The sequence below is a fragment of the Mus caroli genome, unplaced genomic scaffold, assembly GCF_978045245.1.
Source record: "Mus caroli unplaced genomic scaffold, Mus_caroli_1 scaffold_11, whole genome shotgun sequence".
Classification (NCBI taxonomy): Eukaryota; Metazoa; Chordata; class Mammalia; order Rodentia; family Muridae; genus Mus; species Mus caroli.
In genome coordinates this window covers 85,498,099-85,525,226 of record NW_028227266.1, presented here as the reverse complement: position 1 = coordinate 85,525,226, position 27,128 = coordinate 85,498,099, and the positions used below count along the sequence as shown (strand labels likewise).

Here is a 27,128-nt window from a genome sequence, read left to right as displayed (position 1 = left end):
AGTGCAAGTATATGTAACCTGAGTGTGCCTCTATGGGGAGGTGGAGGCAGAGGCAGGAGAATCACCAGAAGTTCTTGTGGGGGCTAACCTGACTTCAGCAACAGCAAAGAGCAAGTCTTGAGCAAGGTAGAAAGATAAGGATCCACTCCTCAAGGTTGTCCTCTGACCTCCACATGCAGGGAGCTGCCCAGCAGTGGGCACACACACATGCTCACACACACATACACACATGCTCACACACAAATGCACGCACACACACACAAGAGTGCCCATTCTGAGTGTTGTTACCTGCTCTCATTTCCCTCCCACCCTATTACTACCTCGTCCAGTTCCCTTTCCCACACTAATGTCTTTTCATTTTGTTCTGTGACCCACTGAGTGTAACCACGTTGCCTCTGTGAAGTGGGTTTACAGTTACCGTTGCAGTAGGGTGGGCTCCTCAGAGGTCCATTCTCACTTAGGCTAATCTTAAAACAAAAAAAACTACTGATGGGTTCCTGGTGGTAGTAGAGATTTGAACTTTTGAAGGTCAAGGATGTTCAGTCAGCAATAATAGTGACCCCCAGAAAATCCTTTGGCCTCACGTCAGAGGCTTGTCAAGTTTGTCCACGTGATTTATATTTATTTATTTCTGGGTCTATTCTCTCTATTCTTTTTATTAGATTAAGTTTTTTCTCTAAAAAGGAAAATACAAGGGAAAAAAACTCCACATACAAAATACAACCAAAACAAAACCAAGGCTTTCCCATTTGAGTTAATAAGGCCTGTTTCTATAATCATCAGCACATGTGCATGGATTTCTGTCAGTTGTCTGAAACATTAGAAAGGAGGTAAGTCTTACTGATGGAATACTTTGATCATTTAGTGTTGAGTTTAGATCAACCATCTTTTAGGAACACAGTCACAAAGCAAAGACCAGCAAAGGAATTTGTAAAGTAAAGGCCCAGAGTTAAGACTGTTGGGTGTATGTCATTCTGTAATTTGAAAGGATCCCCAAAACAAAGCTTCAGCTCTGAAGGACTTGCTCCCCGAGGATGCTGCTTGTCCCCCCGTGAATGTAGGCGTAGAGTCATCCTCAGCAGCCTGCAGCAGGGGCGCAAGACTGATGAAAGTTGTTACATTGTTTCAGAGGTGCCGGGAAGATTTGGAAGTTGGAATCATGAGCCAGTGCACATGGTTAGGTTTCATGTGAACACTGGGGCAGATCCTAATGAACTAGTAAGCATTGTAGCTCAAGTGTAATTCTGTTGTAGCCTTTCCCCAATATCCTTTCTTATCTGGAGAGCCTTTGGCTTTCTGCATACAAATAGTGGCACTGCTCTGATGGAAGCCACTGCTCTTCCATCATTGTCTCTGTGATTTCCTGTGGCGTTCCCAGTTCATAGTTTATATTGGCCTTCCATAGGACTCGCATTCCATAGCCAGCAAGTAACTGAAACGTTGTTTTCTTTGCGTTGCCAATAAATGTCAGATAGGATATATGTGCTTTCCCTTGAAAGTGAGAGTTACTTTTTTCTTCTGTATTTCCTTATTATATGTAAGTTTTTCAAGAAAATCTAAGCTATCAGCCTCAAAATAGCACTAAGTAAGCATGCTATTTGGGTAGGATTTGGTGACCCAAACTGGAAGTACAGGACGGATGCCTGACAAGTAGTTGGTGCATTTTTGTGCAGGTATCTACCATATGTGGCTATTTTTCCTCTTTTTTTTTTTTTTTTTGGTCTCATTTTTTTGTACTGCCTCATAGCTGTGGGTATTTTTATTTTTCTCTCTATACTGTCATGCTTGAAATTTTACAGTATGTTTTTTTTTTTAATGGACTTACCTTTATTTTATGTGTACTGGGTATTTTCTCTGTATGCATGTAAATGTACTGTGTATATACTATACAGTTGAGTCAAAAGCGGAACATCAGATCTAGAACTAGAATTGCAGATAGTTGTGAGCCACCATGTGGATCCTGGGAACTGAACCCAGGTCCTCTGCAAGAGCAGCAAGTGCTCTTAATTCACTGAGCCTTCTCTCTAACCTCACGTTTCAGTATGTATTATTAGATATTTCTGGGGACTCTTAAGAGGGTATAGGAGAATATCATTAATAGTAGGCTCTCACGTCATGGGTCTCAAGTTGGGCCAGTCATTGGTTGACTGTTCCGTCAATTTCTGCTCCATTTTTATCCCTGCACTTCTTGTAGGCAGGACAAATTGTAGGTCAAAGGTTTTTATGGGTGCGTTGGTGTTCTCACCCCTCCATTGAAAGTATTTCCTAGTTACAGGAGGTGGCCATTTTAGGTTCCATACCCCCTACTGCTAGGAGTCTTAGCTAGGGTCACCCTCATAGGTTCCTGGGAGTTTCCCTTGTCCTAGGTTTTCTAGCTCGTCCCAGAGATGCTCTCACCCCCAAGGTCCCAGTTCTCGATCCCTCTGTTCTTCCCACACTTAATTCTTCCTGTTCCCCTCTTTACCCCACTCCTAGTTCCCTCCCTCCACACACTCCCAGTGTCTATTTTTTCTTCTCAGTGAGAGTTGAGCGTCTTCCCCCTAGGTCCTCCTTGTTACTTAGCTTCTTTGAGTCTGTGGGATATTGCATGGTTATTCTCTACTTTATGACTAATATCCACTTATAAGTGAGTATATAGCATGTGTGTCTTTCGGGGTATGGGTTACCTCACTCAGGGTGTTTTCTAGTTTCACCCATTTGCCTGCAAATTTCATTGTGTCCTTGTTTTTAATAGCTGTGTAGTACTCCACTGTGTAATGTACTACATTTTCTTTATCCATCTTTGGTTGAGGGACATCTAGGTTGTTTCCAGTTCCTAACTATTATGAATAAAGCTGCTATGAACATAATTGAGCACGTGTCCTTGTGGTATGGTGGAACATCTTTTGGGTATATAGCCAGGAGTGTTATAGCTAGGTCTTGAGGTAGAACTATTGCCAATTTTCTGAAAAACTGCTAAATTGATTTCCAGAGTGCTTATACAAGTTTGCAGTCCCACTATCAATGGAGGAGTGTTCCCCTTTCTCCACATCCTCACCAGCATCTGCTGTCACCTGAGTTTTTGATCTAGCCAATCTAACAGGTGTAAGGTGAAATCTCAGGGTCATTTTGATTTGCATTTCCTGATGACTAAGGATGTTGAACATTTCTTTAAGTGCTTCCCAGCCATTAGAAGCCATGTCCTCTGTTGAAAATTCTCTGTTTAGCTCTGTATCCTATTTTTCAATTGGGTTGTTTGGTTTGTTGGTATATAAGTTCTTGAGTTTTTTTTATATATTTTAGATATCAGCCTTCTATCAGATATAGGGCTGGTGAAGATCTTTTCACATTCTGCAGGCTGCTGTTTTGTCATATTGCCAGTGTCCTTTGCTTTACAGAAGCTTTTCAGTTACACGAGGTCCCATTTATTAATTGTTGATCTTAGTGCCTGAACTATTGGTGTTCTGTTTAAGAAGCTGTCTATTAGGAAAGCCTATACATGCAAGGCTATTTCCCACTTTTGCTTCTATCAGATTTAGTATATCTAGTTTTGTGTTGAGGTCTTTGATCCCCTTGTTCTTGAGTTTTGTGCAGGGTGATAAATAATGATTTCTTTACATTCTTCTATATACAGAGATCCAGTTAGACCAGTAACCTTTGTTGAAGATGCTTTCAGTTTTCTACTGTATAGTTTGTCTTCTCTGTCAAAAGTCATCAACTAAGTCCAATTTGTGTTGTCCATATACACAATGGATTTTGGTCTGACCACTGGAGCATGGGCTACCTACAGGGGACTTTACCTTTAAAGAAAATTGACTCTTCATCCCCCAGAAGCCATCAACTGTCAATAGCCCCTCTGCTAGGAGTGGAGTCTTTGTGAGCCCCTTACCCCTTAATGCTGGAACGTTGACTGGTTTGACCTTGTTCAAGCAGCCTTAACTACCATGAACTCCATGGCCCTCCCTTTACTGCTTCTTTCATGATGGTTGCTGTGCCTTTAGGGAGGGGGTGTGATATAAATGTCCCACTTGAGGACGAATATGCCACAGATACTTATTCTCTGCACTTTGAGAAGTTGTGAGTTTCCGAGTTACTGTCCATCGCACAAAGCAACTTCTCTGAGGATGTATGGGAGCTTCAGGGATCTATGGATAGAGAGGTGTGAATTTAGAGGACAGTTTGATGCTGTGTCCATTGCTAAGGAAAATAGTACTAGGTTCCTCTGTGGGCTCTGTGAGTTCCCACCCATAAGTTCTTGGCCAGATTTACTGTACCAGCCATGTGTTTCCTCTTGTGGAGTGGACCTTTAATCTAATCAGAAAGTGGTTGGTTACCTCCATTACATTTATGCTGATTATTATTGCAACTCACAGGATTCACAGCTGAGTTACATTGTTGATTATTTATGATGGCAATGATGGTGATGGTGATGATGCTGATGCTGTCTACCACCTTCATAGCACCTTCCAGTATTATTGGCAGGGAGTACACTTGTTAAAGATTTATTTATTTATTTCATTTTTATGTATATGAGTACTCTGTAGCTGTACAGATGGTCATAAGCCTTCATGTGGATGTTGGGAATTTTATTTAGGACCTCTCCTCTGCTTGCTCCAGTCAACCCCACTCACCCTGGTTGGCCCCATTTGCTTAGTCCCTGCTTGCTCCAGCTCAAAGTTTTTTTTTTTTTTTTTTTGGTTTTGCTTTTTTGAGGCAAGGTTTCTCTGTATAGCCCTGGCTGTCCTGGAACTCACTTTGTAGACCAGGCTGGCCTCGAACTCAGAAATCCACCTGCCACTGCCTCCCGAGTGCTGGGATTAAAGGCGTGGGCCACCACGCCCAGCTCAAAGATTTATTTATTATTATACATAAGTACACTGTAGCTGTCTTCAGACACATCAGAAGAGGGCATAAGATCTCGTTATGGGTGGTTGTGAGCCACTATGTGGTTGCTGGGATTTGAACTCAGGACCTTCAGAAGAGCAGTCAGTGCTCTTATCCACTGAGCCATCTCACCAGCCCAAGAGTAAGCTGCTAAGATCAGTATCAACTTGATTTTCCCATGCACTGTGACCAAAGTGTGTGGTGAGACAGAGGTTCTTTATGTAGCCCAGGCTGGCCTTATGAACATCCTTTTTTAATATACTGAAAATTGAATTCATTTATCTTTAATCTGTCATTTGTCATTGGAGATGTTTACTTTGTTCCTAGAAGTTACAGATTGTTAAAAACAAAAAATAAGGCACACATGTAAGCATGTATATCTCAAGTAATAGCAAGTAGGAAACTTACATATTATAAATGACAAATATCTCTATAAAGAATACTTGTCTATAATTCACACTGGTTGGTATAGCCTGTTGTGGTGGTTTAAATGAGAATGGCCTCCATAGGCTCATATATTTGCATGCTTTATCCTTAGCTAGTGGAACTGTTTTGAGAAGGATTAGGTTAGGTGACTTAATTACAGGAAGTGTGTCACTGGGGGTGGGCTTTGAGGTATCAAAAGTCCATGCCAACCCCATTCTCTCTCTCTCTCTCTCTCTCTCTCTGCCTCCAACTTGTGGATCAGATGTAAGCTCTCAGTTACTACTCCAGTACCATACCTGCCCGCCTGCCTCTTACCATGCTTCCCACATGATGATAATGGACTAACCCTTTTAAACTGTAGGCATTCCCTCAATTAAATGCTTTCTTTTATAGCTTGCCTTGGTTTTGTTGTCTCTTCACAACAATAGAAAAGTAACTAAGACACCTATAGAATAACAAGCCATTTTCTTAAAAATTACTTCTGTCTGGGCACAGTGTCTCTAATCTCAGCACTTGAGAGGTGGGAAGATTGCCAGGAGTTCCAGTCCAGTCGGGATGACACAGCAAGACCGCATCTTAAAACAAAACAAGCAATCCAGAGCGACAAGGAAGCACTCGCATTACCAAGATGATACTTATTTAAAGAGAATTTTTTTTTTTTTTTTTTTTGGTTTTTCGAGACAGGGTTTCTCTGTGTAGCCCTGGCTGTCCTGGCACTCACTTTGTAGACCAGGCTGGCCTCGAACTCAGAAATCCGCCTGCCTCTGCCTCCCGAGTGCTGGGATTAAAGGCGTGCGCCGGAAATAGATAACAAAGGCAATAGGAAATCTGCCTTTGTCTAACAAACTTAGGTAAAAATTATTTTTACCACCCACCTTCCGCTAAGCCCCCACTCATCTCTCTAATTTCTAAAACTTCTAAGACTGAAGTCCAGAGAACTTAGACGATTGTGGTTAGCGTTCTCCAGAAGCTGGTATGATGTTGCAATCCATCCCTCTTTCCCAGTGTGTAGCTCTGAGAATACTGGATGGTTCTCTGGTTGCTCAGCCACTGTTTCTCAGTTCCTGGCTATCACTGAGATTTTTCACAACAGAGGCAGGACTGAGATCTCCAGTTACCAGTTGCATGGTCCCCAGCCCTAAGGGTAGTTTGACTCTTACTTAGTTCTTGCTGTTCTTTTCTGGCGTTTTACTTCAGAAGCTGACTTCTCCTGTCTAGGCCTTTAATACCTGTCCTTTTTTTTTTTTTTTTTTTTGGTTTTTCGAGACAGGGTTTCTCTGTGTAGCCCTGGCTGTCCTGGCACTCACTTTGTAGACCAGGCTGGCCTCGAACTCAGAAATCCGCCTGCCTCTGCCTCCCGAGTGCTGGGATTAAAGGCGTGCGCCACCACGCCCGGCTGTATACCTGTCCTTTTTTAAAAGAGATGGTCCAGAAATGCACCCATGGATCACATTTCTCCTGAAATGTTCTCCATCAGTGTTTTTCTTGTGATATTTTACTTACCAGTAAATCTATCTTCCTTTCTCATTTCCTTAAGATTTAATTTTATTTTTAGTCAGGGGTTTGCATGTGTGTTGTGTGAGAGTATGTGTAAAAGAGTGCAGTACCCCCAGAGACCAGAAGAGGGCCAGATCTGGAGATTGAGTGAAAGGCACTAAGAACCAGCCACTCTGGTGCTAGGAAGCAGCCAGGTCCTTTATAAGAGCAGTGCATGCCCCTGACCTCTAAGCCACCTCTCCAGCATTGTTTTCCATATTCTTTCCATTATTCCATTTTCTTCTTTGATTTTTGTATGAAATACAAAATACTGACTTGTATAGTTTCTAATCTAGTTGGAAAACATGCAAGGAAGTGAACCTTTTTGTGAGAGTGTGTTAAGTACTGAGAACAGCAAGTTTCTAGAATTCCAAATTCAGCTTGAGAATGTGAGTCAGAAAATGTTTGCAAGAGAAGCTGACACTTGCACTGCCTCTGATGAGGAACAGGGAGCTGGGCTGGCAGTAAAGAGGAGCTGGAGGGACTGGAAGACTGCCTGACAGAATCCTTGAAAAGCCACTGAAAGTTGGAAATGATGTGGTTCTCAGGCTGAATCAGTTGATCAGATGCCAAGAGCAAGGATGGGATCCAGAGTGGGAGATAAAGCCAGAGGCAAAGCATCAGAAACCGTGGGAACTTAGACAGAGTGGGCTTTGAAAGTGTGTCCAAGGGGCTGGGGTAAAGCAGTTTCCCTAGGGCTTAGCTGTTTAGTAGAGTGCAAGAAGCTTGAGGGATTGGACACAGAAAACCTGTTACAGACTCAATTATCACTACTCAAATCATCTATGTTGTGATGGAGTTGATGGCATGTTCCTTGCTACCTCTGCTCTAATGTTTTGGGTTCCCCAATAAGAGACACATATACACAGCCTTCCCCCATTCTGTGTGTGTGTGTATATATATATATATATATATATATATATATATATATATATATGTACATATATATTAAAAGATTTATTTATTTCATTTATATAAGTACACTGTAGCTGCCTTAGACACACCAGAAGGGAGCATTGTTACAGATGGTTGTAAACCACCAAGGGAGTGCTGGGAATTGAACTCAGGACCTCTAGAAGAGCCGTCAGTGCTTTTAACCTCTGAGCTCTCTCTCCAGCTTGCAGCCTGTATATTCTAATATGCCTTAAACAGCTCAGTGGCCGGGCCACTTCCTAGCTCCCACGTGACTAGTGAGCTTTCAGTTAATCTTAACTCATCACTTATAAAACCTATGATCCATCTTGGCTGCCCTGGACCAGACCTGCAGCCCTCCCGGGCCAGGATCCCTAACTCTTACATCATGGCTATGCTCTCTCTTCTGCATCCCTCAGGCCTGGTGTCTCTTTCTTCCTTCCCAGCATGGTGGTTGTATCCTTCCTCCTCTCTTGGTCCCTTGCCAAGAATCCTAAAAGTCCCATCTCTGCCTCCCTGCCCAGCCATTGGCCGCTGGCAACTTTATTTACCAGTCAGAACCAACTGGGGGCAGGGACCCTCAGCATCTTACATGTGGACATGCAGATTCTTGTACAGTTTTGGGTACCCAATTAACATAATACAAGCATTAGACCAAACCACAACAAAATCCAACAGCTAAAGCTGAGTAAGAACAAAGGACACTGAAGTAGACCGTGGGGTAGCAAGTGGGACAGCATCTGAGCTCGTGGGCTAGAAGACAGGATATGGACACTACCTAATCCTGTAATGAACAGTAGGCTCAGCTGGAAGGACACTACAGTGGATCAGATAGTCAAGGCTGTGTGCTAATCTGATGAGAAACTAGAGGGAGAGAGGGAGAGACAGAGGTCAGCAGTAGCTCTGTGGGGAGCACAAGAGACACTGAAGGTACTTGAGAAAGGTAGACTGAGTTGCTAGTCTCGGTGATAGAGACTTGAAGGTGTAGGTGCGTGTGACAGACATGGGTGAGTACTTTTATGAAACATAACTGTACAGAAGGAGTTGAAGAAAAGAGAGAACAGATGGGTTGGTTTGGATTCTTAGATTCACAGAAAGGGTGTGATAGAAACAGAACTAAGTTAAAATAAGTAAGAGAGTTAAAGTTTGATGGCAGAGAGCCATGAACTTGAGACCAGTCTGAGCAGTGTAGCAATACTTCACCTCAACAATATCTGCCCGAAAAATGGACTTAGAAGCCAAGTTGCATACTCCCACTACACATGTCTGGGGACATTCGGGCATTCAGTGTATTATATCTATAACAGGTTCAACCCTATTGAATAAAATACTAAACCATGAGCCCATATGGACAAGAAGAAATTGCTAATTGAACAAAGAAACATCAAATATACAATTTTGAAGAGTTATTTTACTGAATGCATGTTATTTGCCAGAAGAAAAGGGAGTGATTCTGGGGTGAACCAACCTAAGTAATTTTACCTTAAGTTATCAGAATGAATATTCTTGGTAATGACAAACTGGGAATGATGCCACTGATCATAAAAGCCACAGATTTCTGTATTTTTTAGATGTGTGAGCTCTGATCTAGTCGCAGTGGAGCTTCACATGCACACAGGATGGGCCGCATGTTTTATAAGAGCACACAGGATGGGCCGCATGTTTTATAAGAGCACACTTGCAGGGTTGCAGAGATGGTTTGTCTCCTGCTTTCTTCTCATTACCCACTCAGGCAGCTCACAGCTGCATGAGATTCTAGTTCCAGGGGATCCAGGACTTCTGGCCTTGTGGGCACGCACCACACTCATGCATGCATAACTAGTCTCAGACATGCTGATACATATAATTAAAAATAAAATAAACCTTTAAAATCTCAGTTGGAACTTGGAAAGATTAAGACTAGGAAAGTTAAGGAAAGACTGAGTGGATGAGACCAAAGAGGCAAGTGCTACACTCTGGGGTCTGAAGTGGCCTTTTTATTATATAGGGCATCATTGGGGTAGTCAGCGGAGTACTGATGTCTCAGGGCCCCATGGCAGTGATGAATAAATATTGATTGTTGTCTAGGTATAATTTTGAAAAATATTTTTCTTTGTTGGAAATGCATTAACTAGTTGCTAGTGATGAAGCATCATTTTGGCTGTGTTTCAGGAAAAATAATTCCTTGTAATATACTGTAAGATAGCATCATATTGATCATACCCTCTTATTGATCATACCCTCTTAACATTTTTCTCTTGGTGTCATCTTTTTTAAAAGGTGGTTTTGAGACAGGGTCTCAATTGTAGCTTTCACTATGCAGACCAGGCTTGCCTTGAACTCAGGACTAGTTCTCTGGCCCTGACTTCCAGGTACTGGGGTTGTAGGGATGTACCAGCATGTCCAGCTTTCCTGTGGATTTCTTTGGCTTCAGCTGTGCTGGCTAGCCTGCCAATAGGGTCCCTGTGTTCATGAGGACTCCTCTTCATTACCTGCTCTTTAACTGTGGACTCATTTTCCTTTCCTTCCCTTCCCCTTCCCCTTCCCCTTCCCCTTCCCCTTCCCCTTCCCCTTCCCCTTCCCCTTCCCCTTCCCCCTTCCCCCTTCCCCCTTCCCCCTTCCCCCTTCCCCCTTCCCCCTTCCCCCTTCCCCCTTCCCCCTTCCCCCTTCCCCCTTCCCCCCTTCCCCCTTCCCCCCTTCCCCCCTTCCCTCCTTCCTCCTTCCCCCCTTCCCCCCTTCCCCCTTCCCCCCTTCCCCCTTCCTTGTTTTTTGAGACAGGGTTTCTCTGTATAGCTCTGGCTGTCCTGGAACTCACTTTATAGACCAGGCTGGCCTCGAACTCACAAATCTGACTGCTCCTGCCTCCCGAGTGCTGGGATTAAAGGCGTGTGTCACCACGCCTGGTTCTTCTTGACTGTCTCTTCTTTGTCCTTTAATCATTTCTTCTAATACTTTTAACTCCAGACTTTTGGCTTTGTATCTTTATTTTGTTTTATTTCCTGGTTTTTATAGGCCTGCATTTTATCTAAACTTAGCCTTCTTAAGTATGGACGATCCTTAATTACCATGAGTTTATAGCCTGTTAAATTCATTTTAAATTTAAAATTTAAGTAAAAAAAAAATACATTTATGGAATCAAGGATGTGGCTCAGGGGTAGAATGCTTAATAGTGTGTCCTTAGGCCCATCCCCAGCTTGCAGGGAGGGAAAGATGCACATAACCATTTGGGCATCCTCTCTTAGCCGCACGCTGATGATAGCATATTGCTTGTGAAGCTATAGCTGACTGGCAGCAATGGCTCTACAGCTGCTCAGCTCATCAAGAGGCTGTTGTGTCATATTTCAGTGGTCCAGGAGCCAGTCAAAGGTCAAATTCAGAGTAGGGTTTTTAACGTACCCCCCCAAAATGTTACAAAGTCAAGAAACTGTAACACAAACCATTAGGTCTAGACAGTCTGTACTGCTTTCTCCATCAACTGTGGGCCTGTTGTACAACTCAACTTTGGTTAACTCTCGAGGCTTACTTACTAATGTATGTTCACATTTTGTGGAAAATGGAATATAACTTTATTATTTCAAGAAATAACAGATGCAAGGAGGCATTATTATAAAAAGTTTCAGAACTGTTCTTTCCTCCAATTGGCTCAGAAACAGACCTATAAACTTGTTTTCCAAAGAAAATATAAGTCATGTTACAATAGAAAGTTGCATGCTCTGAAGTGAATTCCATCTGATATGCAATTCCATGGGGATATCATCCAGTATCATGGAGAATATTATCTTGCCTTCCAGATTTGTGTTGAGAGTAGAATATGTATAGTGTTAGAGATTATGAAAAAAGTTTGAACTATGTGTATAAAAAAAAAAGGCCTCCATTTTAAAGTTGCCTCAGTTCTGACATGAAGTAGATTCCAAAATGTATCTTCAGTTGCCCTGTTTAACATACTTTGAATAGAACTTAGTGATTTTTAAGAAATTGATCGGCAAGAATTGAGATAGCAAGAGTTTTTAAGGCTGACATGTAGTTCAGGTGTAGGGAGTTTGTATAGCATGCACAAGGCTCTGGTTTAATTTCCAGAACACCAGAAGTTTTCTATTACTATAAATAGCTCTAAATAGTTTATCTAATAGCTTATCTAAACTCATTGTATAACTTCCTCCCTCTCTCCTCCCCTTCCTTTCTCCTTGCTTCTCCCTACTTTCTTCTCTCTCCTTTTCTTCTCCCCATTTGATTTGTAGGGTTAATGTTTCATGGTCAGTTGTATGCTAGGAGGAGTGAGTTACTAATGTGCCCAAATCCTTTTGGACATCTCAATAGATTTTTAATCATGGGAACATTCCAGGAAGAATTACCAAGAACTCTTACGATGCTTGGCTTTGGTAGGACATTAGAGACCTTTGACTTACTGAGCCACTTCCTAGAGCAAGCATTTTTGCTGTGAATGGATCTCTACTTAGTTCAATAGATCTTGGGTGGCCAAAAGGCTCTTTAGAGGCTGAACCCAGATCTTCACATAATAAAACTTGACATTTGATTGTTGTTAATTTTGGTATCATTCACTGTTCTTTATTTTAAATGATTAAGCTTCCTGAGAATATTATTATTTGAAAATCTTGGCCAAAATACAGCATACAAGGAAATATCATTTAATACTATATTGCCAAGAGCATCTTATACAATTTAATATAAATTCCTTACTTAGGCCCAAATATCTTATTTTAATTTTACAGCTCTTTATTTATCTGCTGATTACATTGGGACCTAAAAATGCATATAACTTATGAGGAGCTTTTTTATCATTTTGGAGACTTAGCAACTTCATGTGAGACAGTAAGAAAACCAGGAAAGGATATAATTTGGTATAATTTTATTTAATTTTTATTCTTTGAAAATTTTGTACACATGAACAGTACAGTTTAATCAATATTTTTTAGTCAATCATGGAAAATTTTCCTATAGAATTACTGCCATACTTTTTGGCTACTTACTTAATAAGTCAGTCTAGCATATATATAGATTTGTTTCATTTTTTTTCTGTGATTTAAAAGAAATTTGTTGTGTACAGGAAGATAGTTCAGTTGGTAAAGTGTTTGCTGTGTAAGTATTAGGACCTGAGTTTGAGCTTCAGCACCTCCAATAAATGACCAGGCATGGTGGCACGTGTTTGTGACCCCAGTACTGGTAGGATAGCTGGGTCCACTGGAGAGCCAGCCATTGTAGGCAGTAAGAGAGCCTGTTTAAAAAAAACAGCAGTGGTTAGTACATAAGGAATGAATGGTACCTGAAGTAGTTGTCTGGCTTCCACATGCATACCTAATTATGTGTGCACATGCAAGTACACACACACACACACACACACACACACACACTTTAATGTAAACAATACCATAAGAGTCAAGAGGACAGCTCTTATGAGGGAAGAGGGTTTTTGTTGTTGTTTATGAAACAAAAACCAAATGACTTTTAAATAGCTGGCAAGATTCTCAGTATTTAAATAGATATTATGTAGGATGATGGGTTTTTTTGGTCATTAAATTATACTTGTGAGTGGGTCTCCATTTTGAGCAAAAAATTTTAAATGAAGACAAAGAAAGCATTTCCCCCACCCCCACAATTTAATGTGTGAAGCCACAACTTTCATAGGAAATGTGGTAAGGCAGACACTTTAGAGGCTCCAGTTAGGTTGAAACAACAGATTCAAACAGCAACCAAATAGTCAGGTGATTGCTACAGAAAACAAGTGTTCAGCCTTAGGCTCTTGACTCTCTCATGTGTCTTCTCTTCCTCCCGTTGTGGAAATGAGGTGGAATGCACACCTGAGATGCCTGTGTTGTTTTGTGATTTCTTATCATGCTTTTACATGTTTCTTATTTAGTTAAAGACTAAATGGATTCCAGATACTTCCCTTTTAAATTTTCTTTGTTTTTTTAAAAAAATTGTATGTCTGTGTCTGGGAACATGCACACGAACCCAGCTTCTTTCAAAGGCCAGAAGAAAGCATCAGATTCCTTGGAGCTGGAATTCCAGGCAGTTGTGGGTTGCCTGACAAGGGTACTGGGAACCAAATATGGGGTCCTCTGCAAGAATAGTACATGCTCGTACCTACTGAGCCATCTCTTCTGGTTAAAATAAGGTTTTTTTTCTTAGTGTAGTGATGTATATTTCTGTATATGCATGTTTATATGTGTGCACATGTCAGCACATACTTGCAGGGTCCAAAGGCCAATATTAGTTATCTCCTGCAATTACTCTTTACCCTTTAAGAAGTGTTGCAGGAAATTTGATCACACTGTGAACCCCAAGATTGTGTTGTTGTTTACTGGCAAAACCTGTTTCTAGTTGTGGTGTGGCTCAACCTTCACACATACCTTTAATCCCTCTGACTGGAATGCAGACATACCCTTAGTAAACACCTTTGATCACAGAAGTGAAGGTAAAGTTAGTTTGTAGAAGGAAGCATCCCTGTTTGAAAGTGATGTCGAGTTGGGTGGCAGACAAAGTGATGGTTCAGAGAAAGATTTGACAGAATAAGATATGCCCAACTCAACTCGCACAAGAAGAGAGAGAAAAGGGAAGCTATAAGAGGGAACAGTGCAGAGAGAGAGAGAGAAAGAGAGAGAGAAAGAGAGAGAGAGAGAGAGAGAGAGAGAGAGAGAGAGAGAGGGCAGTTTTACAGATACCAGTTGAAGAGAGAATGAGCCAAAGAATAGGAGCCAGAAGATTATAACATATTACCATAGTTAGTACGAGGGCCAAGCAGAGCAATTTAGAAGCTGAGAGAAGTCAGATCAAATCAGTCAGCTTGGAGACAAGTTTAAACCAGAACAGCTGAGGTGAGCTAGCCAGCTAGAGTTCAGAAAGGACCAGGAAGGGATGATCTTATTCAGCAGTAAGTCTTAGTTAGAGGCTGAAAATATTTCAGTCCTAGAATAGATTTTAAGCAGAATAGAAGATTTCAGGACTAGGCCTAGGTTAGTTGGTAGAGGCAGTAAGCATCAAGGACAATTACTTTAGGCGAATAAAAGATACGTTTACAAAGAAGGATCTTTCATTGAGTCTAAAGCTCACTGATTTGGTTAGGGTGACTGGCCAGTGAACTTCAGGGATTGTCTGTCTCTACTGACTACCTGAGTGCCATGCCCAGTTTTGTGCAGTGTTGGATCTCAAGCCCAGGGCTTCATGCATGACAGACAGGCCCTTGGCCAATTGAGCTATGTCTCAGCCTCTTATTTACAGGATTTCTAGTCATTTTTTAAGAAAAGACTTTTTTTTTTTTTTTTAGTAATGTAATAAAAATGGAAGTATATTAACTGATTTAAGTTTTTACTAATGTTAATAGTTGTTTAACATATTTGAAGTAAATTACAACAATTTTTTTTCCTACCAGAGGCCTCTTTATTAGTATCCATGACAAAGGGCACATTGCTTCAGTTCTTAATGCATGGCCAGAGGATGTCGTCAAGGTAAGTTATCAGTGATTTCGCACTGAGATAGTTTGTTTTTTTTATGTCCCATGAAACAGTTTATGTCGTAGTCACAATCTCATTTGCTGTGAGCAGCATTGACTGTCACCTAAATTAATATTTCTGATTTCTCTATAGTATATTAATTTTATTATAAAGATTTTTAGAGACCCCCTCAACTGCAAGCTTTTCTCCTTGGCCTCTTTGTTCCCCGGAATGATGACTTAGAGGCTGCATTATGTCTGAATAAATGCCTAGGCCATAAGCTAGGGCATGTTCTGAATAGCTCATAGCTTAATTAACCCACTTATTCTATTCTGTGAGGGCCATGGCTGGTTACCCCTTCCTCATGTTCATGCAACCATCTCCATCATCGTTCAGGGAAAATCTTTTCCTGCGTCTGACTCTATCCCAGAATCCTCTCTCCCTGCTGGGACTCCCACCTCCTGTTACCTGCCTAAGCTGATAGGCCATATTAACAGGTGGTGCTTGCATACATTACACAAGAGAGTCTCTCTACATTTTCCTGTTATTTCTAATTTATTAGTGTTTCATTCTTCACAAAGTAATTGCGTAGTATATACATATACATAAATATGTTGAACATGTCGGGCATATAATTTCTGTAAGCAAACCCCTTCATTGTATTTGTTGTGTAGATGAACCACCAAGTTCAGAGTAGGCAGAAGATACCTGTTAACTCATTCTATCATTATGTCTGTAAGGAGCTGTAAGTTAATGAAATTTAAAGTAATAATTCCTGAGGGTGTGGTTACATGCACCTGTGTGCATACTGTGCGTGCGTGTGTGTGTGCATACTGTGTGTGTGTGTGTTGTGTTCACTCCACAACCTTGGTTAGGGGATCTGAACTCGTCAGACTTCTTGGCAAGTCTTTTTTTCCTGCTGAGCCATACCCTGGCTTGATATTTTCCCTTAACCAAAAATTTGGAGAAGATTTTAAGAGTCAACAACGTAGATCAGAAAAATTGTTCTGGAGTGGAGCTTTAATCACTACCTTGTCAGGCCGCTGTAACAACTGGGCCTGAGACAAGTACCCTAGGCAACACTTGGATGTAGTAGCATGCTGAAGAGTAAGGTACGCTCTTTACTGTGTCATTGAACACACATGGAGCAAAGGTGATTTACTAGATAAAGTCTAAGTGTATAGATGCTCTGTTTGCTCATCTGAAGATATTTTTATGTCAGAACATTTTGCCCTGTTAAGACCCTTTAATATTGAAAAAATTTCAATAAGGCATAAACTAAGCTAAGATTTAGATATCTCAAAAAATTTTTTTAAAAGTCTTAGTATGTGATTATAATTTAGTTAGGTACTCAATGGGACAGGAGCCTAGGGAATAAATGTTAAGTACAACAACAACAACAACAACAACAACAAAGTGCCTTAAAAATCTTCATATTTGGGCTGGAGAGATGGCTCAGCGGGGAAGAGCACTGACTGCTCTTCCATAGGTCCTGAGTTCAAATCTCAGCAACCACATGGTGGCTCACAACCATCAGTAATAAGATCTGACACCCTCTTCTGGTGTGTCTGAAGACAGCTACAGTGTACTTACATATAATAATAAAGAAATCTTTTAAAAAAATCTTCATATTTAAGACATACTTCATTTAACATAGATGTGCTCTCAAGTGAGCACATACTATTTAAAACCGTTTTTTCAAAAAATTGAAAATGTTGAAAATTATATGGCTTCTGTGCTTTTAATGACCTGGAAAGCATTACATAAATTATTCAGATTATAGGTAATTATATAATAAAGTTACTATCCTTGTAGAGTATACCATTAAAACATTACTACGTGTAGGCAGTCCATCTGGGTTCCCTGTGCTGAGAAATGCATCTATGAGTGTGTATCATCAGCAGTGCATATAAGTGCCGACATCTGTTACAGCACATTAGATACACTCATGTCTACGAAATTCACATCTGAGTTATTTGGACACTGAAATTCTGTAGGAGCATGAATTGGCCAATTGCAGTTAGGGGAAGTTATGACACCTTGAAATTAACAGGGAAAAGTTTTCAAAGATGGAGTATGTGGAATATGCATAAATAATTTCGCCTCTCAAATGTATTTACTTCTAAAACAGTTTTCAGTAGTTGTATTTCACACAAACACTGAAGGCAACACATCTCAGCAGTGCATTTTGAAGCGCAGCTGTCAGAACAGTGTTGCAGAGAGAGCACCGTGCAGAGAGAGCACCGTGCAGAGAGAGCACCGTGCAGAGAGAGCACCGTGCAGAGAGAGCACCGTGCAGAGAGAGCACCGTGCAGAGAGAGCACCGTGCAGAGAGAGCACTGTGCAGAGAGAGCACTGTGCAGAGAGAGCACCGGGCTGAGAGAGCACCGGGCTGAGAGAGCACCGTGCTGAGAGAGCACCGGGCTGAGAGAGCACCGTGCAGAGAGAGCACCGTGCAGAGAGAGCACCGTGCAGAGAGAGCACTGTGCAGAGAGAGCACCGGGCTGAGAGAGCACCGGGCTGAGAGAGCACCGGGCTGAGAGAGCACCGGGCTGAGAGAGCACTGTGCAGAGAGAGCACCGGGCTGAGAGAGCACCGGGCTGAGAGAGCACCGGGCTGAGAGAGCACCGGACTGAGAGAGCACCGGGCTGAGAGAGCACCGGGCTGAGAGAGCACCGTGCAGAGAGAGCACCGGGCTGAGAGCAGACCCTGCTGCTTTGGGACTGCCTAGGTGATCCATTAAGGCCAAGGGAGTTGAGTTTCCTGATTCTCCATTTCCTGATCTGTAAAGAGGAGGGATGAGAGTGTGCTCTAGACCCCCGTTACAGCGCTGTGACTTTCTGAGACACAGCCACATTAATTTAGAATATGAAATCCAAGTATTATAAGTTGTTTATATGTCATAATTTCACTTTATGTATCGATGGATTTACCCAGTACTTGTTGACTGTTTACTGAGTGCAAAATGTACCAGATGCTGGGATCATTGTAGCGAGCAAACAAAGCCACTCTGAAAGCACATGCATTAAGTTTCTTTCCAAACTACTAAATACAAGGGCTGGAGTGATGGCTCAGCAGTTAGAGTAACTGGCTGCTCTTCTCAAGACCCTCAGCTCGATTCCCAGCACTCAAACATCCAGTCCAAGGGAATCCCATGTCCTTTCCTGGCCTCTGTGGGCATCAAGCATTCATGTGATACACTGACTTACAAGCAGATGAAATACCCCCACACACAAAATAAGTGAATTAAAAAAAAAAAGAAGTAAGAATTAGAAGCTTAAGCTCATTGCTTTAACTAGGGTCAAATAGCTGCTATTCCATGGATATTTTGAATGCAGCACTTTATATTATGTAATAAATTTGGTTTGTTTTAATTCATTTTATGGCCATAAATCATAAAGTGAAGACGTGGAATGCATTAATTCTAGTGATGTTTTCTAATGATGATATTAAATTCTGTAAAACAAGCCCTCTACATGAATAACATGTATGATTATTGAGTAAGTAGAAATAAGCCAAGCATAATTCATCAGTTCTAGGGAAAGGTCAGAGGATAAATAGTATAGCAGACTGTCCTGGCCATGCTCTAGAGGTAACAGCACAGTGCCAGGTGCTTCTGGGACCAAGAAGTCAGAGTATCTTGGGGCAGAGGTGTGGCTACAAGTATACGTAGCACTTCTACAGTGTGCCATTACTGACACGCCTGTAATTGCCCTGAGGGGCATTGGCTAGTCTGACAGCTGCCCTATGATTTTTGTTTGCAGTTTGAAATCTAATTGTCTATTTGCCCTCTTAATTGGAGAGTAAATTATTTATGTTGTTTGAATTTCTGTTTTATCCCCTCTCTTCTTTTTACAGTAACATAACTAGTCATACATATAATTTTATATAATACTCAGTGTACATTGAACAAACTCATTTCTCCTCCTCATTCTTCCCTAATGGCTATGATTAAATATTCAGTTTATGTATATTTAATGTATGCATTCTTGTAGCTCAGTGTTTAATTGGAAGGCATTACCTTTGGGACTAGAGACCAGTAATGAAGACGGCCTTTTTGTCTTTTTCTTTCCTCTAGGCTATTGTGGTAACTGATGGAGAGCGCATCCTTGGCTTGGGAGACCTTGGCTGTAATGGGATGGGCATCCCTGTGGGTAAACTGGCCCTGTACACGGCATGTGGAGGGGTGAACCCACAACAGTGTCTACCCATCACTTTGGACGTGGGAACAGAAAATGAGGTAAACATTTCATGTGCATAGGACTTCTAGCTGTCTTTAAAAAAGGTTCCAAATTTTGCGTTTTGAGATTGTGTTTCATAGATTACTGAATTCCCCTCAACTCTGCCCCTGAAAGTTATAAGAAAATTGCTCTTTTCTCATCTCTGTAAAAGAATTCATCCTCCTTAGTGGTCTCAAATCCTTTGAATAAGTATTGACGCCACGATTATTTGAAGCACATTAACTACTCTTAGAAACCGTGATTTCTAATTATCTTTACATTGTACAGGATCTAATTTCATAGGTCTGGTTAAACTTAATCTTCTTAGTACTGAGATCTCATTATGCTAAAAGTCTGTATTGATCCTGGGGTAGGTGATTAGGAGTTCAGTTCCTTTTCCTTCCACATTTTTATTTTACAGCCTTTCTGTCAGTAATTTAAACAAACAGTTGTTATGCTTTTTAAATTCATATACAAACAATTATATTTACCTTCTGTACACAGATGTTATTTATCCTTTATTCAAGGAAATATTTTGATTTAAAATATGACTTCTGACATTTTCTTTTTCAATAGTAATAGAAATGATTTAGTTATCAAACCTAGCCTGTTTTAAAATGTTATTTTAAAATTGTATGTTTGTATTGACATTGAGAAAATCTTAATGTCAAAGTAACTGTTACTTTAGTTTTTATGTATCTTTTTAAGATTTATTTACTTAATGCATATGAGTGATCTATCTGCATGTACACCTGTATGCCTGAAGAGGCCATCAGATCCCATTACGGATGGTTGTGAGCCACCATGTGGTTGATGGGAATTGAACTAAGGACCTCTGGAAGAACAGCTAGTGTTCTTAACGACTGAGCCATCTCCCCAGCCCTAGTTTTTATGTTTTTAAAACAAGATGAGATGATTGATATATGGAATTCAAGTAAAATAAAACCTATAAGATCTATGATATATCTTGAAAATTCTAGGGGTTATTGAAACTATGAAAAATGTATATAATAATTTGAACAGTCTTAAACCTGGGCCTTTAAAATGATTCACCTATTTTTACTCATTTTATATGTATTTTGTTTAGATGGGTATGTTTGCACCATACACATGCCTGGTAGTCATGTTTAGAAGTAGGTGTCAGATCCCCTGGAACCGGAGTTACAGATGGTTTTGGGCCACATGTAGGTCCTGGGAACTGACCTAGGTCCCCTTCAAGAGCAGTCAGTACTCTTGACCAAAAGAGCCATTTTCCCAGTCCCCACCTGGGCCTCTTTTGCAAGGTTATCAATATTATGTGGACATAGAGAAACTTGACCACTGTTATCTACAATAGATTCTTACTTTGATAGATTGCATGAGTTATCAGAATCAGATGGTTTCATGAAGGTCTTAGAATTGTCAAGTTGACTGATTATCTTGTATTTTTACACTATCTGCTTTTTAAAATGAATCACATTATATTGGAGAATGCTACCTGTTATCTAATTTTCACTGCTGACCTACAAATTCATTCTTTGGGGTCAAAAGTATTATATTCTTATTTTTGCATGTGTATGGATGTGATGTGCATGTGTGTATCTGTGTTTATGTGTGTGGAAGTACATGTATGTAGATAGCCATGTGTATGTGTGCATGTGGAAATCAGAAATTAAATTGGGTGACTAGTCACAATAAGGTTTTCATAATGAAAAGTATTCATGTCCCTTCCTTTTGTGACAGCCTGGAAACTAGAATAATCTTTAGTCCCCCTCTTTTTTTTCTTTTTAAGTTAGGATAGAGAGCGATAATTTCCGTCACTGTGTCTCCATATGTATATGACACTACAGCTTGTTCTCATTTGTGACCCTCCACCACTGTCCCACCACATCATTCTCCTCTCCTCTGGCTGCTTCCCTTTTAAATTGCATTTTGTATAAATTAATTTTTGGCTGTCAAAGCTGTAAAAATATGCTACCTTTTCAAGTGTTATCTTAATTTTATTAATTAAAAATTTATAATAACAATTTCTTTCAAGTACATTGTTAAAAGAAAATTATATAGCATTCTAATTTTGAAGCAGTCTTTTCCATAAATCTTAAACTCAACTATTATATTTATTTTTTCTCTCCTTTTTGCGTATCTCTGTGTGTGTGTGTGTGTGTGTGTGTGTGTGTGTCTGTGTAGGAGGACATCCTATGGGAGTTGGCTCTTTCCTTCTACCCTGTGAGTTCCAGGAATTGAACCCAGGGCATGTAGCTTAGTGGAAAATACCCTTGCCTGCTGGACTGCCTCCCTCAGTTATACTTCTTTATGTTATGTCCATCAATTATCAGTGTGGGAAAGAATGGGAGAAAAAAGAGAAGGGCACATTTTTCTCAGCTGCGCCCCACCCTTTCCTAAAACTCATATTCAGAGGCTAAATATATTCCAGACTTGGAGAACATATTTTAATATTGGCAGCCATTAGTAGCTCATTGGCAGTTTAACCTCGGCTGCCCGGGAGTCTGCCAATGGTTTGCTTAAAGAGTGCCTTAAGGAACAGCTGGGCTTTACAACAGTTCTTAGCTTCAGATTTTATATTTTACATTTATGTGACTTAACATGTTAGCTTCCAGTGAGCAAAAAACCTTACTTACTTGTTAAGCAGTACATTGCAAGTATATTGGTCAAACCAAGGGGATTTCACAATAGGAGAGAGTTCTATTAATAATTACACCAGGACAATAGGTATGCTCGGCCATGGTTTCTGTTGGCTTTAAGTAAACGCTACTTCAGAAGATTCAGATAGTTGAGCCACCTTAACAGCACCACACCTGAAAGAACGGATCTGTCTGGCATAAAGTGTCTCCAAACCCAGTGGCTTGGAACAATTACTGTTTCATTAAGGTTTGTGGCCCCGTGGGTTGTAGTTTCGTCTGGATGAGAGGAAAGCTGAATGGCTGGAACAAGTGTGCTTTTCTCTTGTTTATATCACACCTACACAATACAAGGGTTTCCATTGCAGACTCTTAACGTTTCCATCCCAATAACAGGGAGGGGTGGGTCTGAAGCTAGGGTCCTCTGATCCAGAGCAGGTCTAGATGCAGATGAGGCTTGCTCTCTGCTTCCTACCTGGCCTCTTTTTATCCATTCTCACAGACCACACTTACAGGGAGTCAGGGACCGAATGATGACGACATCATTCCCAGTCAAAATGGAGGACTAGGACTCCTTCAGTTCTAGAAGTGCCACAGCCAGCGAAGCCCCTGTGGGCATGGAGCAAGCCCCCTGCTCGCAGCCTGGTTTTGATTCCTCACAGAGGATTTCTGTAGCATGTTGTTCTCAGTATCTTGCCCTTCTGTGAGTTGTTGATTCTGCCCTCTGAGGTAAACCCTCCATTTTCATACAATTTGTCTACAGTCTGCATTAAAACCATTTAGAAGTTTTTTAAAAAAGAAATGTTTGTAGTTTCTAGTGTTCAAGTTTTCTACATATGCTAATAAATATTTCCCTATGTATTTTGTTTTGGACTGCCATTATAAAATGTAGTTGTATTTTATTCCATTTCAACTGTCCTGTATAAATACGTAGTGATATACTTGTTTTTGTATATTGTTCTTATATCCTATGGCTATATTAAATTTATATACATTCATATTGGCACTTTCTATTTTCATAATTATATACATACAAATACAAAGTATCAGTTCTTCCCTTTCCAGTCTGTGTGCTTGTCTTTTTCCTGCTTTATTGTAATGGCTAGTGTTGCTGGTGTAATGATGAAGAAAAGTGATAAGGATGGATATTCTTACTCTGGAATCTGAACATAATTTAGTCTTTCACTGTAAAACATTCCATTAGCTATGTTTTTTTCACAGATATTCTTACTTTACTGAGAACTTTGCTACTAATGGGCATATTTTACACTATCTACATTATACTTCAATTTAAAAAATGATCTATTAAAATAATGTTAAGGGTTAATTATGCCAATACTTGAGTAGAATAATGGTATCTCAGGTCTGTCTGTTTAAGAAATAGGAAACTAGGGCTGGAGAGATGGCTCAGAGGTTAAGAGCACTGTCCGCTTTTCCCAAGGTCCTGAGTTCAATATACAGCAACCACATGATGGCTCATAACCATCTGTAATGAGATCTGGTGCCCTCTTCTGGCCTGCAGGCATACATGCAGGCAGAATGCTGTATATGAAAATAAATATGTTAAAAAAAAGAAGTAGGAAACTAGAAAGTTTAAAAAGCTTAAGGAAAACTTGGTCAAGGCTAAAAATATTCTCTCAAATAGGTTAGTAGTCATATAACAAATATACCTAAAATGTTTGAGGATTTCAATTTTTTTGGAAATAGAAATAAATCTATGAAAAATTGTTCTTTTTTTCCTTCATAAGTTGTAAATTTTTAAAACTTAACATAATTTCCATGTGTGATAAATTTTACGTACAAAATCAGAGGGGAGCTTTTCTAATGAGAACCACTGACATATTTTACTTTTCTTTCCCCCAGACTAACCTAGAATCTTTTAACATTTAGTAATTATTTTTTTTTAATTTGGTTTGTGAAGAGTATGAATATACTCTATACAGTATTAAGTAACTAGTGAGTGTGGGCTACTATGAATCAGTACGTCAAGATTTTATCTTTGTTTTTGTCTCTTATAGAGATGGTCAAACAGACTAGTGAAAGGTCAATGACTTTCTTATTGCTAATTGTTTTTTGGGGGGTCACGTCTATTTTAACACTAGGAGTTACTTAAGGATCCACTGTACATCGGACTGCGGCACCGGCGAGTCAGAGGCCCTGAGTACGACGCCTTCCTGGATGAGTTCATGGAGGCAGCGTCTTCCAAGTATGTGCAATCTTTATTTATCTGTGTTTGAGATAAATTTCAAAAGTCTTTAAACCCTGACGACACACCTAGGAAAATCTCTCGTTTGATTCAGTATGGTTTAGTAATTAGACCTAAGTAAGAATAAATTCTCTTTTTCTCCCTCTCTCCCTCTTCCTGTCTTCTTCCTCCCCTTCCCCCTCTCTCCTCCTCTTCCTTTTCCTCCCCTCCTCTGCTCTCTCCCTTCCCTCTCCCCTCCCTCATTCCCTCCTTATAACTTTCACTGGCCAAATGGCAGCATCACGTATCTATCCTCCAAGCCATCTCTGTTCCTATTCCCAAAGGAGCATTGTTCTTAGAAGCATCGTTGTTGCCGTTGAAATAGGCGGTGGTCTCCAGCTTTACCACACTAAAAGCACAGATCCCAGCTGAAATGCATGTTTATGGGAAGTAGGGAACTGGCCAGTGACAGTAAATAGAAAAAGAAAGCCTTTCCCTTTTTTACATTTTTGGCACTTCTTTTTTGGCTGCCGGTAAGATCCAGTCTTCATTCATGTTTGTGGCTGATATTGGACCCTTTTGTGGTGGGAGAAGGAAGAGGTGGAGACTGAGTGTGAGCTATACGATCCCAGAGCTGTAATAGGGAGGGAGAGCACCAGGGTATCAGTTGCTCTTCATACACCTCTGCTTACATCAACAGTATTTGATTAAATAGTCTACTGTGTTTAATATAGTGTAGTAAGCATTGGGTTGCGGGCCTTCTGGTACTATAAGACTTTCCAGCTTTTTTCTATAAGAAGGCGATTCTGCGATAATATATTCTGAGGGAGTTCTGTCATGCCAGCTGACAGTCATTCATTTTGTTAGTTTGCAGCCACAAAACCACTATTGTTTAAAAATGCATTTGTACTTCAGTGTCTGGGCTTTATTGTTTTGTTTGTGAGTAACTTTATCACTGGTATTTCATGTAACTAAGATGTTCTTTTGTTTCTTATAATTTAAAGTCATAACCAACAGAAAGACAGTTTCTTCATCAGTTTGCACAGAATTTAAATATCTCAAATTGCTTGTCATGGGATTTAATTCAGAGTATACTTTTAGATCACTATGGACTAATTTAAAAAGAACATGTTTGATTAATTTGTTATTATCCTACTTATACCTTAAGATATATTTACTCATAGAGAAAATATGAGTTGTAAAACTTTAGTTTAAGCTCAAAATTTCACATATAATTTTAAAGGTTTTATCATAAAAAACCTTAAACTTGTGCTTATCAGCTTTCTAAATAACAGCATCATCAAGAAGTTGGTTCAGTGGTGCCACGAAGCCCCTGATAGAAAAGGAACTGACACTGGCAACGTGGTTTGCTTCACTGTCAGTTTGTGAGTTTAAAATCTACCTAAATAAGACAAATTCATGATATTTACAGGGAATTTATAAAGCCTGTTTTAAGCACTCAATGATGATGGAAAATCCTTATGGAAACCATGAACAACTTCCTGGAGAATTGGAGATAAGAACCAAGTTGGAAAGGTCTTTTTCCTTGCAGGATCAGAAAACAACTTACATTTTAAATAGTAAATTGGGGGATTACTTAAGATATATGTAAAGAAAATGAAGATTAATAGACTCAACAGTGTCTTTTGATGATGAAACCTCTATAGGCAGGCATGTTTGCTCATGTCGGATCCTAGGAATTTGGGAACTGAAGCAGGAGGATTACTGTGAGCTCGAATTTAGCCTGCGTTATACAATGAGACTCTGCTCAGAAACAAAAATGGTGGAAAGGAGGAGTTGTCCTCCTAGGCCCTTCCTAGAGAAAAAGAGCAGAGACTTCAAAATATATTGTTTCGATATTGCTCCTTTAGAAGCTGACTAGGAGTAAAGCCAAGCAGTATCCAGTTAGAGTAATAAAGAGAAAGTCATTTTAAAGGGACATATGACTTAAATTCATGATTGAGGAGTGACTTTTGCAGTTGGAGTTTCTGAGATGGAGTATATTAAGTGCTATTGGGAACAACCTTGTAGGAGGGAGAAGGAGGAACTTGAGCAGACAGAGGCGGAGCTGTGCCTCAGCGTGGGCCCGCACACTTGTGTAAATCAGTTGGGACCACTCCTTGCACTACTGAGATTGTTAGTATCCATTAGTTTATGCCTAGCTCCAACCACCACAGCTGTTGTGGGTTTTTAACTTCTGTATTGGTACAGATGGGGTGGATGATGAGGTGGTACAACGTCATCTTTGTTTGCCCTGTGATAGCTCTTATTGTATAGACCAAAGACCTGAAGATATTGTAACACACTCAGTAAGTATGAAATTAGAATATCTCAGTATAGATTTGTGGTCTCATTCAGACTTTTGTGAGCACCTGGCTGGGGCCCCACCTACCACTGCCCTTGACATTGCTTCTATCAGGGGGAGGAGCGGGAGCAACTGCTTGATGTTTCAAGTCTCCAGATATCACTGCAGACTCCGTGCACAGAGTCCTCTAACGATCCGAGCCCTTTTCCCCAGGGTAGCTAGCTACCTGAGTAAGCATTGTAGATTCCTCTGAAGACCTGGGAGAATTATTGCCGGGTATCCTTGCCAATGTATTGCGAAGTCTTGCCTTCTGGAAACGAGGCCTCTTCTCTCTGTGAATTCTGGGTAAAAGATTAGCTCAAGTTTGGAAATTGTACAAGCAATTGCAACTGTATTGCGTTAACTGCTTTCAATTGTGTAGCTGTTTGTTTTTGATTTCTTTTGGTAGCAAACACTGAGTGACAGACTAGGAAAAGCTGTCTCTATTCTCTCTCATGACTATGGGCCATTGTCTCACATACACTGCTGTTGCCCCTCTCAGGACAGCTGCACCCATTAGGCTTCCTTCTGGAGGCCCGTCACCCCTCTTACTGCTTATCAATAAGCCTGGCTATGTATCAACGTTGTCTTCTGTCC

The 27,128-nt window shown here is 40.4% G+C and overlaps 1 protein-coding gene across 1 annotated transcript in view; it reads left to right on the top strand.

Moving 5' to 3' along the window:
- The window catches only part of Me1 (malic enzyme 1), a 116,436-nt gene that overhangs the window by 25,369 nt on the left and 63,939 nt on the right, over positions 1–27,128 (top strand). The window contains exons 4-6 of the mRNA XM_085827809.1: positions 15,104–15,179; positions 19,243–19,404; positions 24,105–24,208. Of these exons, the coding sequence (XP_085683935.1) occupies positions 15,104–15,179; positions 19,243–19,404; positions 24,105–24,208 (342 nt within the window). The remainder of the gene's footprint in view (positions 1–15,103; positions 15,180–19,242; positions 19,405–24,104; positions 24,209–27,128) is intronic.